Consider the following 23,448-nt stretch of genomic DNA (forward strand, 5'->3'; position numbering starts at 1 on the left):
ATTTTTTTCCAGATGCTTTCTCAGTGCTTGGGTAACTATAAAAGTGAAGTATTAAGACTTCATCATGGATTTATTCCTTAATTTTAATGTAATTTAAGAAAGTTGAGCTACATAGTTTCCTGGTGTGTTTTTAACTTTATTATGGCAATAATGTTGCACAGCGCACATTGGTGTCTGTTCCAAAATGTGAGCACAAGTATGTGCAAGCTGTGCAGTTAAGCCTGTCTTGATAGACACCACTTGCTTGAAAATATTAATTATTCAATGTAAGTGCACGTGGTTGGAGATACAAGAGATGTAAGGGAAGAAATCCAGAATCGTGTGTGTGTGAATCGCAGTGACTACAACTTGCACAATGAAGTGGGGAGTAAATGTAAAATGTGATTTTGTATTTCCAGTAGGAATTATGTCATTGGATTGGTTTTGTTTAGCTGTCAGCTAAGAGATTGTGTTTGCCTTGAGAATGGGATATTGTTCTGTGTGGTTTTAACAGAAATTTGGAGTTCTTTCCAGATATTTCTGTTTCTTGCTAATGTGTGCAGAGGCGAACACTATAGCTGAAGCCTGAGCATATCCTTTGTTTTCAGAGAGTTGGGAGACCATTTGTGGACACTTTAACAAAGGAAAAGCTTGACTGAATTTGGGAAATCTCTCTCTACAAAATTATTACTGCACTTGGTTGTGATTCTGGCAGATGTGTTGGTGGGAGTGGAGGGACTGAGTTTTGCAAACCGTGCCGTGGATAGAAATGATTCTATGTTCTGTTCAGTTTTTCTCTGGTAAAACTGTGTAATTGATAGGGTGTTTTTTGAGAAGGGCTGTAAAATGGCGATAGTAATAACTGACTTACCTCTTGAATTTCAGTTCTCAAAGTAAGCGGTTGTGCTTTGAATGTGTCTGTGCTTTGAATGTGTCGGAAGATAGTTGCAAAGAAAAGCTGCAAGGATGTGTGAGGGAGGATGGTGCTTCAAGGGCATCTTCTTGACGACAGAGGCGGCTTCACCAGTTAGGGTCTCACTCTTGCCGCAGCACCTCTGGCTATATTTCTTACCGCTGAGTAGTCACTGTAGGGCCAAGAAGAATAATTAGCTGAAGGTAGTGAAGCAGCAGTTTGTGAAAAGTTTGCCTTTAAAAATAAACCTTTTTTTTTTTTAAAAAAATATCCCTGGAAGTACAATTTGAGTGAGAAATAGGAGCTTAATGTAGCTGGAATGTGCCTTGCAGTACATGGGGCAAATAAATTCCACGGGCAGCTTCTGCTTTTGGAGCTGAGGCTGGGCTGAGGGTGATCTGCAGAACCCCAACGGTCGGGGGTTTGTGTCTGTCTAGGAAATAGGAGACTGTGTAGAGAGTATGAGAAGGTTCTTGGCCTGGAGTAGAGGAAGGCATAGCAAAGTTGTAAGAAAACTGATGTAATAGCTAGGATTTAATGAAAGATTTAATCTGGGAGGTAACCTTTATCTCAGGCATTTGTTAGGGGTGAGCTGAGGGGGAGGGGAAGAAAAGAAAAGTTAGTATGCAGGATAATTGGATATGCTTATTTCCACCTCTGATTTGTGCCTTTCTCTGATTCTGTACATCAGAATTAATTCATCTTCCTATTGATCTCCCTTTTTTATCCCTGCAAAGATCTTCAGCTAGTTCCATAACTCTTAGTGTTTCTCCAGGTTTTACACTAAGTCGGTTTGTTCTTAAACTTGCTTTACTGGTCTTGCGTTGCACGCAATCTCAGTTAACTGGGAATTTAATGAGTCTTGTTCTTCCAATAGTCCTATGCTGTCTTTTTAATGATTTATGTTATTGAGGGCTAAATCAGCCCTTGCTGGTGTGTATACGAAGACTTATTGTCGGTCAGTGCCCAGGAGGATTTTTCAGTTTGAGTAATTCTTAGGAATCCTGGGGATGAAACTCTTCTGTTTTGTCAACTTGGTATTGTTTGCACTACGAGGACTGACTCTTGTTCATGACTGGTTTCTGCTTAGGTAGGATGGTATTTTGATTCCTGGCTAAGTAGATACTTTAATGACATGTTAATGGGCTAATAAAAATGGCTTTTTCTGGGTGTGTGGTTTTTTGAAGATCTCTTCAAAGTTGTCTAGTGTTTGCAACTGGCTGCACGAAGCCAAGTTCCAACCCACGAGGAAAGCATGCCTTGAAAAGAGGCTTTGATTTTTACTGCAGCCTACACAAAAGGGCCACAAAAAGGCTTCGTGTATCAAATCTAGCAACTGTTTGAGAATTAAGGGTTTTTTAATGAAGCATTACTTTAATCTGGTAGTCAAGGTCTGCTTTAGCATGAGTTCAGGCAGTCTTTCAATGTCGAGGCATGATGTATGCTGGTCCTGAAGTCTGAGGGGTCTCTGGAGTTTTTTGGTTGGTTTATGTGTCAGATTGCAAATCTTGTTGGCATCACGATGCTAAGATTATTAGTGAAGGCCACTCCATGTACACGCCTGTATAAAATTAGTTCTGTACAGCTAATTGGTTTATTTGGCAAAGGTAATGGAAGACTTCAGTTTTGTTTATCTTTTTCGGCATGCTAGGCGCTGCAGTGATTCAGGTTCGGTTACTGAGAAGTTAAAGCAGTCCCTGGATTGATGCATTTCAGTCTCAAGCAGACAAAGAGAAAGACCAAAAGTATTCTTAAAGCAAACAAAAAGAGGACTAGAATAGAAACCTTGGCCTTTGTGGTGACGATGTAAACTCTAATTTGTGAATAAAGTGGTGTATTTCAGTTCAGTGATGTGGCTAGCTGTAAAGAAACAGCATTTTTACACTCTTAGTGTCTTCAGCCATCTTTCCTTTCCCATTAAACCCTTTCTCTTGTACCCTACCAAACAGAAATTGTTATCCTTAAAAAAAGCCAGAACACTTAACTTCATGGGTTGCCTAGTAGTAGAAATAAAAACAGACTTTCATCTGCAGTGAAGTCTCATTTAAAGTAATGTGCAGAGAATAGGAACAGTAAGCAGGGTTATTCGTAAAGGCAGTTCAGAAGGGGTGGCTTGTGGTATTCAGAGTATTTTCCACAAAACACTCCGAACCATTTGGACAAGAAGTGATTTCACATAACAGATTCAGCAAAGATTTTAATTGTGGGCCACAGCGCTTTGGGGCGTTAGAGCAGCATGTGGTAAATAGCTGATGTTTGCTTTTTCTTTTTCTTTTTCTTTTTTTTTTTTTGAGGCTTTTTTACACTTCAAGCACATTATTTTTGCTGTGTAGCCTTCTGAAAACTGTTTTTCAGAATGGCAGAATTTTTGCTGTGGAAACCAGCCTATAAGCTAGCGTGCATGGGGGGCTGTCCTGCTTTCAAAAGCAGAGCTGGAGCAACCTTACCTCCAACACAGGGTACCAGCTTCACAAGTCAGAAGCTAGGCAAACTTTGAAGATTAACAGCGAAGTTTCCATTACTTGGATGCATCAAATTTGACCGGCTTTGCAGCCTCTTTTGTTTTTCAGTGGTAACCAGTAATTTTAGTTTCATTTTATGTCAAGATCTTTATTCTGCTCTCTTCCAAAGCCTCATTGTTCTTCTTTATTTCTTATATCGTAAAACAAACCAACCAACCTGCAATGCTTTTAATGATTATGCTGCATATCTCTGATTAAAGATGGTCTACACAGAAGTAAATATTAAGTAAAGTCCTTTCTACGTCATCAGCCTGCTGGCCTGTGTTTATCTTCTGTCAGAAAGTAAAACGAATGTATCCTGGAATCTAGCTGCCTGTTTGTACAAGCACAAATGATTAACCTGGAATATCAAAGGGAAGGCCAAAGATGGTGGAAAGGTGTATTTGCTAGCATCGTTCAGTATGACCTTCCCCCTGGCTTTTCTAAGGAAGATGTGAGCATACTGCTGCTCTGTCTTGTCTTCAGAATTAACTTGAATGCTAAATTGAAGGCCATCTTTAGCTCAGGTCCTGTCCATGTGTAAAAGTCCTTAGTTTGAGCAAGGAGGCTCTTGCCTTTAACTCGCAAAGTGTGAACGAATGCAGTCCCCGCTGCAAATTTGCCTGCTGATTTGCATTGGCACAGGCTGGAACCTACAGAATATTTTCATCGCTTACTTCCCCCCCTGCTCCCTCCTGGTCTTAAACCACGATTACCTAGTTTTTACACTGTGCAGCTGAACACAGTTGTAGCAGCTTAGCACTGTGCTGTGGGATGGGGTATGTTGCCTGTGAATAAATCCTGTGTTGATGCAGAGACAGCGATGTGAGGACTCTCTTGCAGACCAGCAGCCATCCTTTGGACGCTGCCTATTCAAGAGGAGGAACTTGCACACAAAGGCTTTGATTTTGTGGGCTGGGTCTGTTTGGGGATGGTTGAAATGGTTCCTCACCCAGGCTGTCTTTCTCTGCCTCCTTTCCAAAAACGCTGGTCTCGCTGCGGAGATAGGTGTCTCGGTGATGAAGCAGCAACTTTCTGATGCAATTCTCGGCTGGGTTGTTCAGACATCGGTGCCACTCCGTACTTTCCTTACTACACCCATCTGTAGCTTGCTCCTGCGGCACCTCCTGAACCACAGCAGATGATTCATTTCTGCTTTGGAAGGAGGGTGGACAACTGGGGGCTGGCAGAGGAACCACTCAACTCTCTCAAGTTACATCTGCATTGAAGACATCCCCAGGGTGAATACTGACTTTGTATAAGGCTCGTCCTTCACCTCCTGCCAAATATGCTTTCACAGTAGTACTTTGCCCAGCTGGCTAATTTGGCCTTTGAAATTATCTCAATAATGTCAGGTACTTAAAAAAACATTCCCATCCCTTTATAAATATTATAATCTAGATGTAAAGACATTGTTTCAGTGTTGTTTGGGATCTGTTGTATTAAAAAAAAGTTCTTTGGTGCTGTGCAGCAATCCAGAGCGGAGTATAAACAAAAACTATGTCAAGCTGAAACAAGTCGGTTGACTTTGAGAAGGCAGAATGTAAATGCCCAAGTCAGGAGAATTAGTACCTTTTGTAACATTGCAACAAACGCGGGGAGATTGCTCTTGCTGACATGCCCTAAACCTTTCTTGTTTAAAAGAAAGAAAAACAAAAAGAAAAAGCACTTTGGAAAGATGGAAAGTAGGGAAAGATGGTGTTGGTGTGAAGCCTGTGTAAGGCGCCTCTCAGTTGCCTGGTTCACAATTAAGTATCCATCCCGTTCTCCTACACCGCCTGTGATGCAGGGATAAAATTAATAACTTTTTAAGCCTTCGTAGCTGAATCTACCCGAGTTCAGGGGTTTCAGGCTTGATGTAGCAGCAGTCAGGTCCTGCTAGCAGTCTTGCTGAAGTCTTATTGGAGACGATGCATTTAAGAAGCAAATCTGGCATATACCCAGCTTTACAGAGCAGGGAGGGGCTGTCTGCTCTGCTGCTGGCATGGTTTCATGTCCAAGTCTCCCGTTGCTGACCTTTGTCACCTGTTTCTTTACTGGAATTTAGAAATCTATGGCTTTTCAGTAATAGAGCACTTGAAAATATTTTTTACTCTAGTGGGTTTAATATGCAAATAGTGGAACAGAGCCAATGGTCCATCTCGGGCAGCATGATTCTGGAGATTGCTCCATAAAGGTTTATTTTGGCTGTTAGCTGCTGTGCCAATATTTTTCTTACAAGAAAGAGTAATGGTTTTTGCAACCTAAAATTGAGGGTTTCACAGGCTGCAACTGGAAAATTGGCAGCCGTGCTCATCTGCTGTAGACTGAAAGCGTGTGGCAGAGGTAAAAGAGTTAAATGAAAAAATAAAATTCTTCAATAATGGCTTTAGAAACTTAGGCTGCTAGTTAGCTCTAGAAAGCACACCTGAAGTATAGAATAAAGGTAATAATTATATAGTCAGACTATATGCAGATAGTTACATATGGCATACTTTTCCAGCTCAATAACATATTCTTAAAATTGAGGATGGGGAAGTAAAATGAGTTATTGAGTAAAAAAAAAAAAAAGCTCCACCTCTCACAAGAACGTTAAAATTCCTTTTGGCAGGTACTAGAACGTTCAAATTCTGATTTTACCTGTACTTATTCCCTGTTTTTTCTGGTATTTTTTCCTCTGAAGCACTCACAAAAGGAAGAGGAAATTAAAGGTTGCTCTGTTGTCCTTCCATAGAACAGCGGATGGTGATTCTGTAATCCTGTTTTGTTTCAAATTGAATTGCTGTAGTCCTGCAGACTTCTCTTTTTGGTCAGTTGTTTAAAAAAAAACAAGAGAAGCTTTCTCTGATTATGCATTTTGCCGATGTCAGGAATAAATAGTTTTTAATCCAATCTAAAAATAGTTTTGTAGTGCAGCTGCTTTAATTATTACTAAGACGGAGGATTTGTGTATTTTTTGCCATGAACATCTGGGTTAAACAGTGCACCTTTTGGCTCTGTCTGTCTGACATCTGAATTGAGGCAGTTTTTATTCCATTAGCTATGTTAGATGGGGAATGTTGCTCTGCAGCTGAGAGGTGGGCTTCTAGCAGAAGGGTAAAAAACCAAACGGAACAACAAAAGAAATGAATAAAATTGTTCCCTTATTTTTGCTACTACATCTCCATTTTACCCAATGTAGAGTTCATGTAAGAATGAGTGTAAGTCAGGAGCAAGGTGAGATAGAAATGAGGAGCAATGGTCCGTACCAGGGGAAATGGCCATTTGAGTGTCTTCTGAGCATTCATCCTCATGCTGAAAGATCAGAACTGGGTGAGAAAGAGACCACCTCAAAAATAGCTCTGTCTTTTATTGTTATCTTCCCCTCTTAGGTGCTAGTTTTAAGTAAGTTAGAGGTCTTAATATTTTCATCTTTGGCTCTGTAGTTATTTTGCCTCGCCTGTTGTAAGAGTTTAATGGATACTGAATAACTTGTATTGCTGAGATTGTACTGAGCAATCCTTACTGAAAAGCAAAATTAGACTTGTAGCTGATAATAGACCTGGTAGACATGGAGATTGATGTGAGTTTCCTGATCTGATTTTTGCTTAAACTACTGTGCTATTTAGTACAGTTGGAGAGAGGGAAATTATGTCTCTTTTTTTTGGCCCTTTCAAAGGGAAACGTACTGATGCAATTTTTTTTTTAGTATTTATTTTTTCTCTCGAGCGAGGTTCTGCCATACTTGCCACAAACCCTTTCTGTATTTGCAAACTGCTTAGGCCTTTATAGCATACCTCCCATGTTTTATTTTACGATGTATCACATAGTTTTGTGTGCAGAAAGCAGGAGGCTGCACTGTATTTGATGGGACTTAGGCGCAGAGGTCTCTTCCAGGAGTCCCAGAACCATTCTTGATTTAGTAACTGTTTAGTCCTTGTTCTAAAATGGGTGCCTTCTGAAACAACAAAAATCTGCCTTAGCACCTGTGTAAGCATGCAGTATAGAAAATTAGGAGGTTTTAATACAAAGGGACGTTCATTAAATCTTCTGTGTATTCTAACAATAGAACAAAAGCAGCAAAGGAATTTTTCTCTTTATGTAAATCCATATTCCAGTCACAGATAAAGAAAACAATGCTCACATTTAACATTTGGGTGTGTTTTTATGAATTATGATCAGGTAGTATTGTATGGTATGATTGCTAGAAAAGGATTTTTTTATGGTTTTAAGATTTCTTTATCTGATACTTTGTTTTGCAGTATTATGTGCCAAGAATCTTGCAAAGAAAGATTTCTTCAGTAAGTATGCCCTAATTCTGTAACTTTCTATTCTTGATTAATCAGATTTATTTGTAGATTATGCATTACTGTTGGGACTCATCCATGTATGTCATTTGTTCTGTGGTTTCATTGGTGCAGCAACATTGCATTGCTACATGAGTACACGTTGCCCTGAATTGTATTTAGATAGATTGTGTAGACTCCAGTAGGGCTGTAAAGACCAAGGACTCACAAATTCTAATTGAAAGTCTGGCTGATGAGACTGCAACCTGCTTGCAGTCTCACAGTTCTGTGTTGGGGGGTACCAAGAGCATCCATCTCAGGGTGGCTCTATTTGTAAAGGATGCGAGTGAAATATCCCAGTGCTGCAGTCTTGATACTGTATTAAGGACTGAATAAAAATGACTGCTTATCAGTATGCATGAGTCACTTAAGCACATTTAAATTAAGCACATTTAACCTTGTGTTTTCTAAAAGCTTTCACAATTTTTGGCAGATATAAATCTGTACGACAGAAGTTATCTAATGATGAAATCAGTTCTCTATTCTGGATTTCCTACAATAGTTTTAGGATAATGGTAACTTTCTTTTTTTGGGGGGGAAGCAGAGGCTCACAAAAGTATTATATTGGAAGAAACAAAACAAAAAGTACTGTGCTTAATAGCATCTTTTTGCTTCCACAGGACTTCCTGACCCATTTGCAAAAATAGTTGTTGATGGGTCAGGTCAGTGCCATTCAACTGACACTGTGAAGAACACATTGGACCCCAAATGGAACCAGCATTACGATCTGTGAGTTGTTTGTAAGGTCATAAGTAAACAACATTCCAGAGATTTCCTAGTAATTGGAATGCAAGGGTTGACACTAACTTCATTTTGTGTTAGCATGAAGAGTCACATTTGCTGAGGAGGACTGGTTTTTTTGCAACAAGAAACTACCTGTTAATAAAAGAGTGGTACTTTGCTTTTAGGTGTTTGAATTTGGAAATATTTGTGTGTCACGTACACAGCATAACTGCTTAGAGTAAGCTCTGCTGAGCGCTGGAGTCCAGCTTTTACAGAACACTGTTCTGTTGTAGTGATCTGTTTCCTTCAAATTATTAGAAACATAAACTTTGAAGTTTTGTATATTAATCAACTTGTTGCATAGCTTTTAATGAGGCTGTCTGTACTTAAATTCATGTTGCAGCAATATCAATTTAACATGCTGTGTGAAATCATAGTGCAGTAATTCATTAATAACACCATTTCAGACTTAAGCACTTCTGTATTTATAATAAAGCAGCATGACCAATGTACTAAAATGTATTAAAATTTGTACCAAATAAAGCATAAATTCTGCAGAGTGAAGAGAGGTTATTTTTTCTAAAGTAACTCTTATAATACATATTTTTCTAGGTATGTTGGGAAGACAGATTCCATAACCATCAGTGTATGGAACCACAAAAAAATCCACAAGAAACAGGGAGCTGGCTTCCTGGGGTGTGTCCGACTCCTCTCCAACGCCATCAGCAGGCTAAAAGATACTGGATGTAAGAACAATTCCGACCTGGCGCAATCAAGAACCTTCCATGCTTTGTATCTGAGTAGTGAATAGTAGTCCCACCCACCCCTCCCCAGTGTTTTGTTGATCTTTCCAATTCTCATTTGCAGACCAGCGTTTGGATCTATGCAAACTAAATCCCACAGATACCGATGCTGTACGAGGCCAAATAGTGGGTAAGAATACTCTTAGCTAAACTTTCACCTTCCTGGGTAAATATACTGTATGGACAAATGTTGTATTAAAAGAGAAATGTGTAGTCATTATTGCTTCTGTACCTTTTCTGTGTTGTTTCTTCTGACTTTAATGGGATTAAATTACGTAACCTGAAAATATTTGTTGTACTGCTATGTGGGAGTTTGTTTTCTATCAGTTGATAATGGAAAACAAAAAGAGGGAATGCACCTGGTGAGGTCCCTAATGCAGCTCTGGGAGGGTGAATGCTGCTGTGAAACGGATTGCATTTGGGCCAAGGGGACGGGCAAAGGGAATCTTACGTGGAAAAGAGGATCTGGAGGAGTTACAAGAAATTCTGCAAATTGCTGTTTTAATACCTTTGGCTCACATGTAACTCATTTGCAAATTTCAGTGAGGCAGTGCTAGTTTTATGGTTAATTTAGCCCCCCCCCCCCCCCCCCCTTTTGCTGCCCCCCACCCAGCCCAAGCTTTTCATTGATACAGAAATATTTGGCAAATGCCAAATTCTCACCGTAACGATGACATCTAGTGGTGAGTAATTTTTTCCCAGTTTACTTTTCCGGATCCTCATGGAACACAGATGTAGAACTTGACGTGTTTGGTATTTACAGAAAGAGACTCAGCTTAAGTTTTGAGGGGGTGATACCTATGGTTTCTCGTCTCCCTTTTTGAAAAAACAGTGATGCTTTAGGGTTGTAGAAGTAGTTTTGGTAAGTGGTGTGCTCTCATGTGTAGGATATACCTTTCCTTAATATTTTAACCTGTATAAATGTGAGTTGTTTGGCTTTATGTTGTTGGGTTTTTTTAAAGGGAACAGTTGTTCTTTTATTATTAACTTGTGTTTGGTTTCTTATTTCAGTCAGTTTACAGACACGGGACAGAATAGGCACAGGAGGTTCTGTAGTAGACTGTAGAGGGCTTTTGGAGAATGAAGGGTAAGGATTGTTTTCTTTACTCTTAATTAGAAAAATGGTTTATATGTGGAAAGAATGTAATTAACACTAGGAAAACTAAACGTCAGTGTGACTGAGATATTTTCTGGGAATATGTGTCGGGTAGTAAGGTTAGAGCTGGATACTTGCTTAAAGAAAACAAGCTAAACTGGGTAGGACTTGATAGTTTTTGTTACCTGTGCTTCTGGCACTTTTGGTGCCAGAAAACTGAGAAATTTGGGGTATAAAAACATTAAGAAAGTGACATATCTTGCATTAAAAGTTGCAGTACTTGAAGTAATGGGGAGAGAGAGAGAAACAGTTATTTCTGCATTCACTTCTCTTGTGATGGAAACTCTTGAAGTTTCCCCATTTTCAGAACGGTTTATGAAGATTCCGGACCGGGAAGGCCGCTGAGCTGTTTTATGGAAGAACCAGCACCATATACAGACACTACGGGGGCTGCTGGCGGAGGTAACTGTCGCTTTGTAGAGTCCCCCAGTCAAGATCAGAGGCTTCAGGCACAGCGACTTCGGACTCCTGAAGTCAGAGGTCATGTACAGACACCTCAGAACAGACCGCACGGTCACCAGTCGCCTGACCTACCAGAAGGCTACGGTAAGAGTTTTCCAGAACTATAAAATTGAAGCTTTTTTTCAGAAGACTTCAGAGAAAAAATCTCCCATTTTGATATATAGATGCAGCTTACCTGTTAGGACATGCAGTATCCACGTGCATCTAATGGTCTGCGTTTTGGAAAAGGAACTAAGCAGTGCAGATGGGAATTTGAGATTGGCTAATTAGCAGTTGGCTATGCCAGGATACACTGAGGGGTTGATGGTAAATTAAACATGAGGTTGTGGTATGATGCTGTTACAGAAAATTCACTGCTAATCTTGGCTGTGTATCCAGGGAGAACAAATGTAAAGAGATCTTTAAAGTAGAGCAGTAACGCTATTTTTTCCTTCCCCCTTGGCATGTTGTGTAGGTTTGAGCCCACATTTGAGAAAAGATCAGGAAAATAGAAAAGCAACAAAGCAGCCAGTAGTACAGAAGATTAGGGAGGATAAGAATAAGCATAATTTAAATCTTGGAAAAGTGTATGCCAAATCTAGGAGTAAAGAACTCTAGTTTGGGGATTTGGGTTGTCTCAAAAATCTAAAAATAAAAATACAAACTCAAACACATTGGTGCATGACTTGTGAGTTGCAAAAAGAACGTTGGAAAGTGTAGTCAAAGTGAATTTGTGAAGGACAAAACAGTCCATGCTGCAAGAGCTCAGGGGGATGGCTGAAGTACTTTCTCCTCGATCTGACAGAAAGATAATAGTCTAACGGCTTTAAATAAACTGTTTATTCAGATTTTTTCAGATTTGTAATTTAGAATAATCTTTCTTTCTTTTTCATAGAACAAAGAACAACGGTACAGGGACAGGTTTATTTTTTGCACACACAGACTGGAGTTAGCACATGGCACGACCCTAGGATACCAAGGTATGTACTTACAGTTACAGTCAGGGGGGTTTGGTGTTTGTGTCCATGACAGTAAGCCGAACCTTTAAGAGCAAAAATCTGTGAAATGGCCTGCTAAACTTAAAGGGAGAGCTACAAGCAGAGGAGTAATTCTGGATGTTTCTAGTTACCTTTTCACTAAACTGCTCTTTCTGAAGGAAAGCATTATCTTGTGAATTATGTAAAACAAAAGGGGGAAAAAAATATGTAGCCCTTCAGGAATTCCCATTTTCTTCCTAAAATGTCAACATCACTTTTGTTTTTTGGTGAAGCAACAGATTTCTGAATGTTACCTGATATTTTTTTTTACTTTGTGTGAAAACAGTTTGGACTGCAAATTGAAGAAAACGGTGACTGCTTTCTTAAAGCCCTTGTTTATTGAGCATTTCACTTGTAACTTTGTTTCTGTTAGAGCTCACTTACATAAAACTGAAGCAGAGATTACTTCTCATCTTTAAACTTGAAGTGGTGGGGTTTTTATGCTTTGGACCAGTGATTTGCAGCTAGAAAATTTGAATCATCCACATGATTAATGTAGTAAAGCCTCTTTAAAACCTTAACCTGCAGTTAATCCAGGTCTTTGTGACTAAGGTCTGGCGCTCTTCCTTGAGAAGTTTTGAATCTGGGGTGTTTCGCTGGACCACCTGCACACCAGATTCAAGAGCGAAACACAAAGTTTGTAACTTTTCAGCTGCTGCGCAGGCTGGATAATACATGACCGTGGTACAGGATATTAGAAAAATGATATAAATAGCATAGGCAAAAGTGTTGATAAAACCACAGTACATGGAAGGATATGAAAAATAAAGTTGGGAGAGAGGGAGAAAATATCTGATGGTAGATTAGCTAGTATCACTGGAAGAAGAAATGACAATGCTCATTTGTTCATGTCACTCGTGTCCGGCTTGTGTGCCCAAAGCATTGTCTCCTCTTCAAGTGATGCTGGCTGGCCTAATGAAAGGTATTGCCGCTTCTCCTGACAAATCTTAGAGCCAGGTTTTCAGGACCAGCAATGTAAGTGGACACGAGTGTCTTGTGAGTCACAGGTCACACTTACTTCAGTTAAAAGTGGCTTTTGTATTGCCAAATTGCAGTGCAAAAACCTAACCTTGGCAGTTAGCATCGATGTATGTTAAAACTTGATGTAATCAGATCTTTACAGTACTTTCAGATGCCCAGCTGATTGAAACAAATGGTTACAACCATAATCATCTTTAAGGAGCCTAACTAAGGCTTGTCTGTCTGCCTATGTATCCCCTGCTGTCTTACGCTCACTGTGACACTAATGAAGCCTTTGGTGTACAAAGTGTTTCTGCTTTTCTAAAACCTCTCGGTTTACTCATTTATATTGGCGTTGCGTAGGTAGATTTAGGTAAGGAAGTACATGGAGCGGTGTCTTCAGCCCTGGATAACAGATGAATCCATGCCAGCTGCCTAGAGAATACTTTACTTAACAATAGCTTTTCTGTCTGAAAATAATCTTCAGGTTTCCCTCCTTTCTTTTCTTGCCAGTCTTGGTGTTTGCCTTTATTAGGTGGCGGGGGCCCTGAGTGTTTTCATTTTTCTAGGTGTAAATACATCCTATGTATTGTATTTAAACACTACCTGGAAGTGAGTGACTTCCTTTAGCAGCACTTAGAATGATACCCAAAATTTATCTGTGATGAAAGGGATGAATGCATTGGTAAAGCCTTACTCTCAATGATTTATCTGTGAAATAGTTAGGATTCTAACCTTGTCTAATTAAAGAGGTGATTATTTTTTTTTTTTGTGACCTTAACATTTGGCTGCTTAGCCTCTTAATTTACTTGGGTGTTTGGAGACAGTGGTTTGTGCAGAGGCCTTTGGTAAATCATTTGGTTTTCTGCATGTGGATCACATTAATGTTAATGGGAATTTTTCTGTGACATTTTTGGTATGAAAAGTCTCTTCCTCCTCCTACAGCCCTGAGAAGCCCTGTCACCACCTAAATGATGATGCTGCATATTGAAGTTACTTCTAAGCTGTATGGCTTTGTTACTTTAAGGCCTTTCAAAGACGGGTGTTTTGCTGATTTATCTTGCTATCCGTGTACCATGCATACATGGGGAGCTGCACTGCTTCCATTGAGGATTCTGAAAAGGCAGCATTAGAATAGCTATTCTGTCCTTTCTAAGACTTTCATAGCCTAGAATCACCAAATTCATTCCCCCCTCTCCCCTGAATGTAAATTGGTTTCATCTTAACTTCAGAAGTGCTTTAACATTTTGTTTGTTTTTCTCCTTAGAGACCTTAACAGTGTGAATTGTGATGAACTAGGACCTTTGCCTCCAGGTTGGGAAGTTAGAAGTACAGTTTCAGGAAGGATATATTTTGTAGATCATAACAACAGAACCACACAATTCACAGATCCACGACTACATCACATCATGAAGTAAGAACCCTGCCTGATAAATAATTTGTGTCGTTTGGATTCTTAGACCTTTTATTTTTATTTTAACTACAGTCTAGGAGTCATGAGGGGCTGAAAAACTGCATGATAACGATACTGGGGAACAGATGCAACCAGTGTGCTAGTCAGGGTCCGAGCATTGGTTCTCAGTGCTGGGTTTATCTAAACTTTTTGCAGGGACTCTTCAAAAATGTTTTTGCTATGCTTTGCAGTCCTCAGGTTTAAGGGAGGGCTGGCTTATTTCTGCACAACACTAGTCTCTTTAAGCTGGTTTGACAAAATTGCCCTAAGCTGTGCTGGAGTGAACACGCAGTTCTGGAATTGCTGGTAGAGGGGCTGCCTGGCAGTTCCACAACAGTTGGCTCCTGCCTGCCTGGATTAACAGTTGTAGCTCTGTGCTAGCTATGGGAGACCTGAACAGGCTTCATGCTTCCTTGAGCTCCAGAAAACAGGAATATAAAGCCAGCTAGAGTCTGCTCATTTGCTGCTGTGCACAGCCAGTTCAGGTTTAGCAGCATTTAATAAGCTGCAGCCCTGCATCACGCAAAGGCAGCCAAACTGTTACAGTACTGACCCTGGAAGCAGCCTGGTGGTGCTCGTTGTGCCTAAGATCAGACTTTTTCCTGGATCTGAGTTGTCTGTGCTTGAAGCCAGCTGAGGAATCCCTGTACCTAAAAAATAATTGCTCCACAACCCAAATAAAGTACTGATGGATACTGACAGTTGAATGTATGAAGTTGCAACTATTTGGGACAGGTACCTCTTTCTCTTTTGATAAATATAGATACGGTATTTTTACTGTGTCAAGAATCCCCAGCCTTATCTTGCATGGAGCTGGAGTAAAATTCATTGTGGTTGTTAGATAGTTGCATTTATAAAGCTGTAGTTTGTTCCATTAGATGTCTCTTTTCATGTTAAACTCTTGAAAGTTGACTCCATATGGGAGTAATACCAAACAAACTTTTTAATTACTGCTCAGTCAGCATTCAGTGATCGTGCTCCACAGCCTTCCAGAATGTATTGCCATATGAAAACTGAGCTGAAAAGTGCTGAAACTCCTTATTGTAAATATCTGTATTTCTTACATCCTTGAATGTAGGGTAATGATGCTATGGAAGTTACCCAGCTGAATACACATTTCACTCCAGGTTCCTCTTAGAGAAGCTTAATCAGTTCTTCCATCATTCTTTTAGATATTCCTTATTGTTATGCTTCTAGAATAAATATTTTACTTTGCTTTCAAAGCCATCAATGCCAGCTAAAAGAGCCGAGCCAGCAGCCTCTGCCAGCTCCAAATGAGGGATCACTAGAAGACGGTGAGGAGTTGCCTGCACAGAGATATGAAAGAGACTTGGTACAAAAGTTGAAAGTTCTTAGACACGAGCTCTCTCTTCAGCAACCTCAGGCTGGTCACTGTCGCATTGAAGTGTCCAGAGAGGAAATATTTGAGGTATTTGACTTTTTTTACTACTAATAGCAGCTTTTGTCACTCGAGTTGAGTAAAACTAATCTTTGCTTATAGCAAGTTTGCTTCAAGAGGGAGGTAGTGAATACCACCCACCAGTTTGCTTCAGAATTAGCACTTTTAACAGAATAATATTTTCGGTAGTTGAGCAGCAATCTGTGTATTACAGTAGTGCATCTTAGTAGACTTAATTATAGGAAGGAAATAAAATACCTAATTGTAAAAATACACATATAGGAATCCTACCGTCAGATAATGAAGATGAGACCAAAGGACTTGAAAAAGAGGCTTATGGTGAAATTTCGAGGAGAAGAAGGCCTGGATTATGGAGGAGTAGCAAGGTGAGATTTGGGGGTTTGTCTGACACTTTTTAACTGTTAAATTGTCCTTAAAGTGACCCGTGGCTGATATCACTCCCTTTCAAATTACCTGTTAGTGGTATGCGTAAGTTATTCGTTTATAGGCAGTGCTTGTAACTTCGGTCTTCATATCATGGTAGATGGGAAAGTGGAACCATGTGATTTAACAGTTGTCCCACAGCCCTCCTGGTGTTAAAGGCTCATGCTAAATGACTTGGTATGCTTTGTATTTGGGAACATTACTGGAATTAATACCAGATTGACGCGTTTCTGTTTCCCCTCTTCTCCATAGGTACTCTGTTTTCATCACCATTACCCAGTGAGTGTAAAAGGCTTGTTTAGGATAGGCTATTGATCTTACTGGAGAAAGTGCTGATCTCAGCAACAGGCTCCAGTTTCATAAGTGAAAGTGTGATCAGCTCAAACTGTGAGGTCTTTCAAGAAGCACATAGACTCTGAAGTAAAATCCAAATCACAGCAAAGGATTTGTTAAATGCACCTCTCTGATTTCCAGTGAATAGATCGTGAGACGATAGGGGTTCCTTTTTGTTATGCCTCAGCCACATTCAGGAGAGTCCTCTGATCTGTTGGAGCAGGAGTTGGAGATGAACTAATTGTAAACTAAAGGCTAAACTTTTAGAGAGGACTTGCCTCCCTTTTAAAAATAGTAGTAATTCCCTGTGGGTTTAATCAGATCTGAAGTTGATTGTAGCATCACCAAAATGCTCATCTTTGCAGTGGCTCAAATGCATTGTGTAAATTCACTGAGCGATTTCTCAAATCCACAAAGGCTGCATCACCCACTTAGATGTCTTTCAGTAACCCATCGCTGGACAAAGGGAAAAAGTTGGAACATTCTGAGCTGCCTTACCCGAGGCAACCTTGAGTGTTGACATCCTGTTGCCCTGATGGCTTTCCTAATTGCCCATTTGTTGCAACAGGCTCTTTCAGATCACCATGGCTCCACATCTAAGCATTACATTTGATAGTTCTCTCAGAATATTTTGGACTGGGATGGGTGTCCAAATTTAAGAATAAAGGGGCATTTGTCGTGGTGAGTTGGGAGGTCATAAATAGCTTTAGTTCCATTCCAACCTGGTATGTTACTGAGGTGAGAGAATTTACCTGACCCCTCCTATTTTAATGTGTTTGGTCTCTCTGCCCCTTCTGGCAGCAGAGATTCTGTAGTTATCAAGCATTTGCAGAAAAACAACTTTTCTAAAATCAGCTCAGTCACTGGAGGTCTTTAAACAATAGATTTTTTGACCATTTCTTCATACTGTACAGGTTGCAGAGGAGCCGATCTCTTAGTTTCCAAATACCTGAACTCTGTACAAAGTCAGGATTTTTTTGGAAGCGGGTCTTGTTCAAACTCAATTTGTTGATGGTGTTGTCTTAACAGCCTGCTATAGGCTTCTCTAATTGACTTTAGTCCCTTCAGTACTTCCATACTAAAACCAGTCTGCCTGTGAGTGGAGTAAGACACTGTGGGTTTTTAAGCATACCTTTTTGGTTTGCAAATGGAAGGCAGTACAAGGTGATCTGAGTTTGAAATGAGCATTTCATAACTGATGATTCACATTAATTGTGTTGTCTGAAACTTAAGTGGAAGTTGTACCCTTCTAAAATACTTTTTTTTTTTTTTTTTTTTTTTTTTTTCCCCGTTGGGCAGAGAATGGTTGTATTTACTGTGCCATGAAATGCTGAATCCTTATTATGGACTCTTCCAGTACTCTACAGATAATATTTACATGCTGCAAATCAATCCAGACTCTTCTATCAATCCTGTAAGTATGAACTTCTGAGCGAGCAACATACCTACTTCAACAGCTGTCCCCTGCGGTTTTTTGTTATAGTTGTTTTTCCATGACGAGCATAAACTGAAAGGTAAAACAGAATAAGAATGTGTTAACGAATCTTATATTGATATAGTGTGAAGCAGAAGGGTTTTGTTCAGAAATTAAAACCTTGATGGAAGAGGTGTCCTTTGATAAATACCTGTTTTCTTTGAGATGCACGGTGATTTTTAGAAGGTGGATGGAGGTGAAATTCATCTTCATTGTGAACGCAGGCGGTTGTGCAGACAGCGCTGCATTCTAAGCAGGGTTCACCCCTGGCAGTAGGGGTTTATGTGCCTGCCTTGCCCTTTCTTAACAAGCTGCTTTGCTTGCTTTTTTTTTTTTTCCCTTACTGGAGGATTTGTATTGATGCAGACGCTGAAAGGAGCAGCAATTCTGTATTAGTACAGGCGAGTTCTTCCTGTCCTGACATTTCCTGACATTTGCTCCGTAAGGTGGGGAAGATGGATTGGCAGAATCTCAGCTGTAGGATTTAGGCCTCAGTATTCAAAAGTCAGTTTATAAGCAACATGAAAGACATGAAGGAAATAAGCACGTGGCTTGCTTCCTGAAGAGCAAAAAGATTTTGATGGTTAAAGAAGAAACTAATGTGTTTGGAATCGTCGTATCTTCTTGGATTCTGGAGGTTTTGTGGGGATTTTTTTCTTCCAATTTTTGCCCTTTGAGAGGGCTAGAGAACTTGTATCCAATTGGTTAATCGGGTAATGCACAGAGACTTGTTTGAGGCATTTAATCATTAAATGCTTGTGATGTTGGTTGCCTTATGAGGAAAAATGGTGGCTCCTCTTGCCCAGAGGGTTGCCGGTGGCTTGCGTGGGTCGCCGGGCTGATGGCGCAGACATAACCACAAGATGTCAGTCTCTGCTGCTGCCTGATTTTTCTCTCCTCTCTCCCTGCAGGACCATTTGTCTTATTTCCATTTTGTGGGTCGGATAATGGGTTTGGCTGTGTTCCATGGACACTATATCAATGGGGGGTTCACGGTTCCATTTTACAAACAGCTTCTGGGGAAGCCCATTCAGCTCTCCGATCTGGAATCTGTTGACCCAGAATTACACAAAAGTTTAGTCTGGATCTTGTAAGTACTGTATTTATCAATTGTCTCACTGTAGGGAAGGTGGGATAGAGTGGCAATAGCAAGATAATGCTTTACTGAAAATGCAAAAATCTTGTCTCAGTGGAGATCTACAAAATTACTAAACTACTCTTTCTATGTCAGAAAGCTCAAGGTACTTGAGGAAAAGTTCTCATTGCACACTCTGTGTTAGCTCTCCTTGCAGCAAAGTAAATACTAAAACATTAAATGTTGCATGAATACAGTAGAATATCACAGCATCAAAATCCAAACTCAGGACAGAGTTCTGAGGGGAAGTACAGCCTTGTTCAAAAGAAAACCGACTTTGGTTAAAATGGAAATAAATGGAAGTAATTTGGATTTCTGTATGCTTGCAGTTCAGGAGAAAATACAACGTTCAGTGTAGCTTTGGGACTCTTCAGCATTTGCATTATCTCAATTTCTTTTCCTAAATGCTGTTTTGAATTTTTTATTTTAAGTTACTGATGTTGTTGAAGTGCTTCACACTGGTATGGACCAGATTAGTGTTGTGTGTATGTATACATATATGTATGTGTGGCTTTGTGTATATAGAGTTTTATTCATTACCCTGAGTACTACTAGAATTAGACGGATGACCTACATCTGACCAGGCTCTTCAACATGCATTAAGTGTATGGAAATGGGTGGCTGTGGCAGTGTTCCTCTTGAGGTGTGAAATGCGGATGGCTAGTTACCAGGTGTATCCTGAGGACAAAGTGTTCAAATAAACTGTCAGAATCACCACTGAGAGTTACCAAAATATCAGAAATACTCTGTTTACCCCTCTGTCTTTCCATTGCCAGAGAGAACGATATCACCCCAGTTCTGGACCATACATTTTGTGTGGAACACAATGCTTTTGGGCGGATTTTACAGCACGAGCTCAAACCAAATGGCAGGAATATTCCAGTGACAGAAGAGAACAAGAAAGAATATGTCAGGTACTGCAGAACAAAAATATATCCTGCAAATGTAGTGGAAAGATGATTTTTCTTAATATAGTGAAACTAATGAAATAAGTATTTGAGGAGGAAATACCTGATTTATAAATTACATGAGTGTTTTCATACAACAACAAAATAAGATGCGTGAAGATGAAGCTGTGAATTATACGTTCTTTCTTCTGTTGATGGTGCAATAATTAATTCTTTCATAATACAAAATGTGTGTATTAAAGCAAGTTCCTCTGTAAAACGAGAGTTTTCCAGCTCTGCTACAAACAGCCCAGTCCTATCTAGCTCATCATCCTTGACTGTCTTTACCCCCCACAGGTTGTATGTAAACTGGCGTTTTATGAGAGGAATAGAGGCACAGTTCCTGGCTCTGCAGAAGGGTTTTAATGAACTTATTCCTCAACATCTCCTTAAGCCTTTTGACCAGAAGGAACTTGAGGTATGTATTTTATCCACATAGAATATTGATTTGTAATTTGTTCGATCCACAATCAAGCACCAGTTTTAAAAACAAAACCCCGCAAGCAGACGACAAATAAACACACAAAACTTATTGCTGTTTATATACCAGAAAGCTATGTATTTGTTTAAAAAACCCTTTTCGTTTTTTTCTGGACATTCTTGAGAGGGCTACTTAAAGAGAGAAAGACAAATACACCGTGTTGTCTAACTAAGGACTAATGCTGAAAGCAGGTGGTCTGAGCAGGGAGAGAGTACTGCAAGTTTGAGGAATTCTTGGCAAGACCTAATGTGTTATCTACCCCAGAATTTGTTTTCCTCATAACTTTTCATGCATGGCTGGTTTTACATGCACATAAGGCATGGCTTACAGGGACTAAAATAGAAATGTAGGACATATAGTAAAGAAGTTAATTTGTCCTCTCATTTAATCCTGAGGTGCGGAATGCTGCCTCTTAAAATAATTCCTGTTACAGCAATTTTTCCTCTGTTTTTGCCTTTTTTAAAAAAAACGAGGCAACCTGTGGAATATCAACCATTTGTGGTATTGGAAGCACTAGCTTTGTGCTAGTCGTTCGTGCATACTGATTAATCCCATGAAGTTATTGCATTCCATTTACTAGCTGCTTGAAAAGGCAGATTAAAAATCCATTAAATATTTCAATACTGTCTGCGTCAGAACAGTCACAACTGTCCTAGTAATGTAAACAAGTGTAAGTGGGTGCTGTCTTGGCATGGAAAGGCAGCTGCTAAACGGTAGCTCTCGGAAATGTGATCATCAATGTGGAATATTATGGGATATTTAGAATATGACACACATTTTGTTTTGGGGGATAGAGTTTTCTCTAAGCCGTTTATTTGTCACTGCCAGGGGAGGCAGTTAGGTTCATGGCCAGCAGTGACTTCCATTTATAGTATTTTGCAACCTGGTGTAATGTGGGAGAGAATTGAAGTAATATGTGCAGTCTGTATCAGAGCCCCTCACAAGCGACATCAGAAAACAGATGAAAAGTTTCTGTAGTTTGTTGTGGAACAACAAAAAAACCAGGATGTTGCCATAAACTGAGCAGGATTCTGTCGCAGTTGGTACTGGCACCTCTAGGACAAACCTGCATCAGATCAGTGGTGTGGGGCGCAGTAGGTGCCCTGCCTTCTTCCAGGAAGAAGATATGCTGTACTTATAAAGATATGCTGTACTCTCCAGATAGCATAGATTTAACAAAGCAGGTCTTGAATGGGCTTCTAGTTCCCTGTGCAAATTCTCATTCTGGGAAGTGGACCCCTTGACCTCCGTTTCCTTGCCATTACACTAGAGAGATTTACTGCCAGTTCAAAACTGTTCTGAAGCGTTACCTTGCACCAAAAAGGTGCTTCCAGTGGATGAGGAATGCCAGGCTTCGTGTCGGATGTGTGTTTTTATAGCTGCAAACCTGAAATGACTCTGAATGTTAAAGCATGTTCTAATCCTTTAATAGCTAATCATAGGAGGCCTGGATAAGATAGACCTGAATGACTGGAAGTCAAACACGCGTCTAAAGCACTGCATGGCAGATAGCAATATTGTGAAGTGGTTCTGGCAAGCGGTGGAAACATTTGATGAAGAAAGAAGGGCAAGGCTGCTGCAGTTTGTGACGGGTTCGACACGTGTCCCGCTTCAAGGTTTCAAGGCTTTACAAGGTGACTGATGTGGAGGCCGAGTTAACCGGTGGTGGGAGAAAGAGATAAAAATCGTGTGGTATTTACTAGCCCCTTGTAAAATATCAGCGTATTACTGGATAACTCAAGCACTTACAAACTTTAGATCCCAAGAGCCGTTTTACATTTGTCAGCAGCTCTGCTGATGGCGAACACTTTAGCCATTGCTGATAGTGATAGGAGCTGGTAAATCTGTCATCATGAGCGCTTGGACTGGTGTCAATATTAGCTTATCGGTCTCCTACAAAGCTGTGGACTGATGTTAAAATCATAGCGTGCAACCACACCACACTATTATAGAGCTGACCAAACAACTTTTTCACATGAGAATTGTAGTCCCTTCGTCGTTTGGCCACAAACCATTAGACTTCAAAAAAAGTTCCTGAAAATCGCAGGTTTTGTCATGGGAAAAGGTGGCAGTGTCCTAGACTGTTGTGATTCTCAACATTCTACCTGTTGGCTGACAGTAAACTGATGTTCAAAATTAAAATACCTAGTTCTGTTTTACAAGGAAAAGCTCCTTGTACTTAAGCCTTTTCATTTTTAAAGGTGCAACTTCGTTAATGTAAATTTAGCAGCTTTCCAAAATAACTGGTCTGCAAATTAATTGTCATGAATAGTCCTGTCGCTTCTGCCATCCCTTCATCAGCTGCACATCTGATCTACAGATCTCGCCTATGACAAACTTGTTTGCAGCTGCAACTGTGATTTGCTCTCCTGCCTTTTTATAAGTAGCAAAATTTGCGTGCGTGAATGATGTTTAGTTGAAGTGCATTAACTAGAATGTCTGTCTGTAAGGTTCTACAGGCGCTGCAGGACCCAGACTGTTTACCATCCATTTAATAGATGCAAACACAGACAACCTTCCAAAAGCCCACACTTGGTAAGATGAAAACATTCTGCATGCCACTGCTTGCTTTCCTTTTGTCTTGGTTTAAAGGAGAGTCATCTCTGTTTGTCCTGGGTATGGATTAACCATCTGATGAGCAGAGATGACTCCCAAGTGCGCTCTGCTAGCTTGAAAATACCAGTTCTCTGCAGCCCGCAAAATAATCAACTTCTCTTCTTATAGCTTGATTTGTCTTCTATACTACCTGTGGTTTTCATTTACCCCAGAGTTGATTATTCTGGATAGCGAGATGTTGTAAGTTTATTTCTATGTGTTCAGCAAAAATATTCACCAAAAAATCACTCACTGCAATGAGACCTCGTGCAGGATTACAATTTTCAGATGTAAAATGTAGGAAAAGCATGCTATTGGTATAGTATAGGCACAGAACTGAGCTCTTGTACAGAAGGCTCACTCTGTCAGA

At 40.0% G+C, this 23,448-nt stretch overlaps 1 protein-coding gene across 4 annotated transcripts in view; it reads left to right on the forward strand.

The window, feature by feature from the left end:
- The window catches only part of SMURF1 (SMAD specific E3 ubiquitin protein ligase 1), a 47,531-nt gene that overhangs the window by 20,067 nt on the left and 4,016 nt on the right, over positions 1-23,448 (forward strand). Inside the window, exons 2-17 of one of the 4 annotated variants that reach the window (XM_055708500.1) lie at positions 7,614-7,652; positions 8,318-8,426; positions 9,033-9,166; positions 9,288-9,353; positions 10,235-10,310; positions 10,672-10,925; positions 11,716-11,800; positions 14,085-14,231; positions 15,495-15,699; positions 15,952-16,055; positions 17,746-17,860; positions 18,832-19,010; positions 19,832-19,969; positions 20,300-20,420; positions 21,916-22,117; positions 22,934-23,018. In XM_055708500.1, the coding sequence (XP_055564475.1) occupies positions 7,614-7,652; positions 8,318-8,426; positions 9,033-9,166; positions 9,288-9,353; positions 10,235-10,310; positions 10,672-10,925; positions 11,716-11,800; positions 14,085-14,231; positions 15,495-15,699; positions 15,952-16,055; positions 17,746-17,860; positions 18,832-19,010; positions 19,832-19,969; positions 20,300-20,420; positions 21,916-22,117; positions 22,934-23,018 (2,059 nt within the window). The remainder of the gene's footprint in view (positions 1-7,613; positions 7,653-8,317; positions 8,427-9,032; positions 9,167-9,287; positions 9,354-10,234; positions 10,311-10,671; positions 10,926-11,715; positions 11,801-14,084; positions 14,232-15,494; positions 15,700-15,951; positions 16,056-17,745; positions 17,861-18,831; positions 19,011-19,831; positions 19,970-20,299; positions 20,421-21,915; positions 22,118-22,933; positions 23,019-23,448) is intronic. The other 3 variants (XM_055708502.1, XM_055708503.1, XM_055708504.1) reach the window with 3 other exon arrangements.

Source organism: Falco cherrug, chromosome 4, assembly GCF_023634085.1.
Source record: "Falco cherrug isolate bFalChe1 chromosome 4, bFalChe1.pri, whole genome shotgun sequence".
Lineage (NCBI taxonomy): Eukaryota > Metazoa > Chordata > Aves > Falconiformes > Falconidae > Falco > Falco cherrug.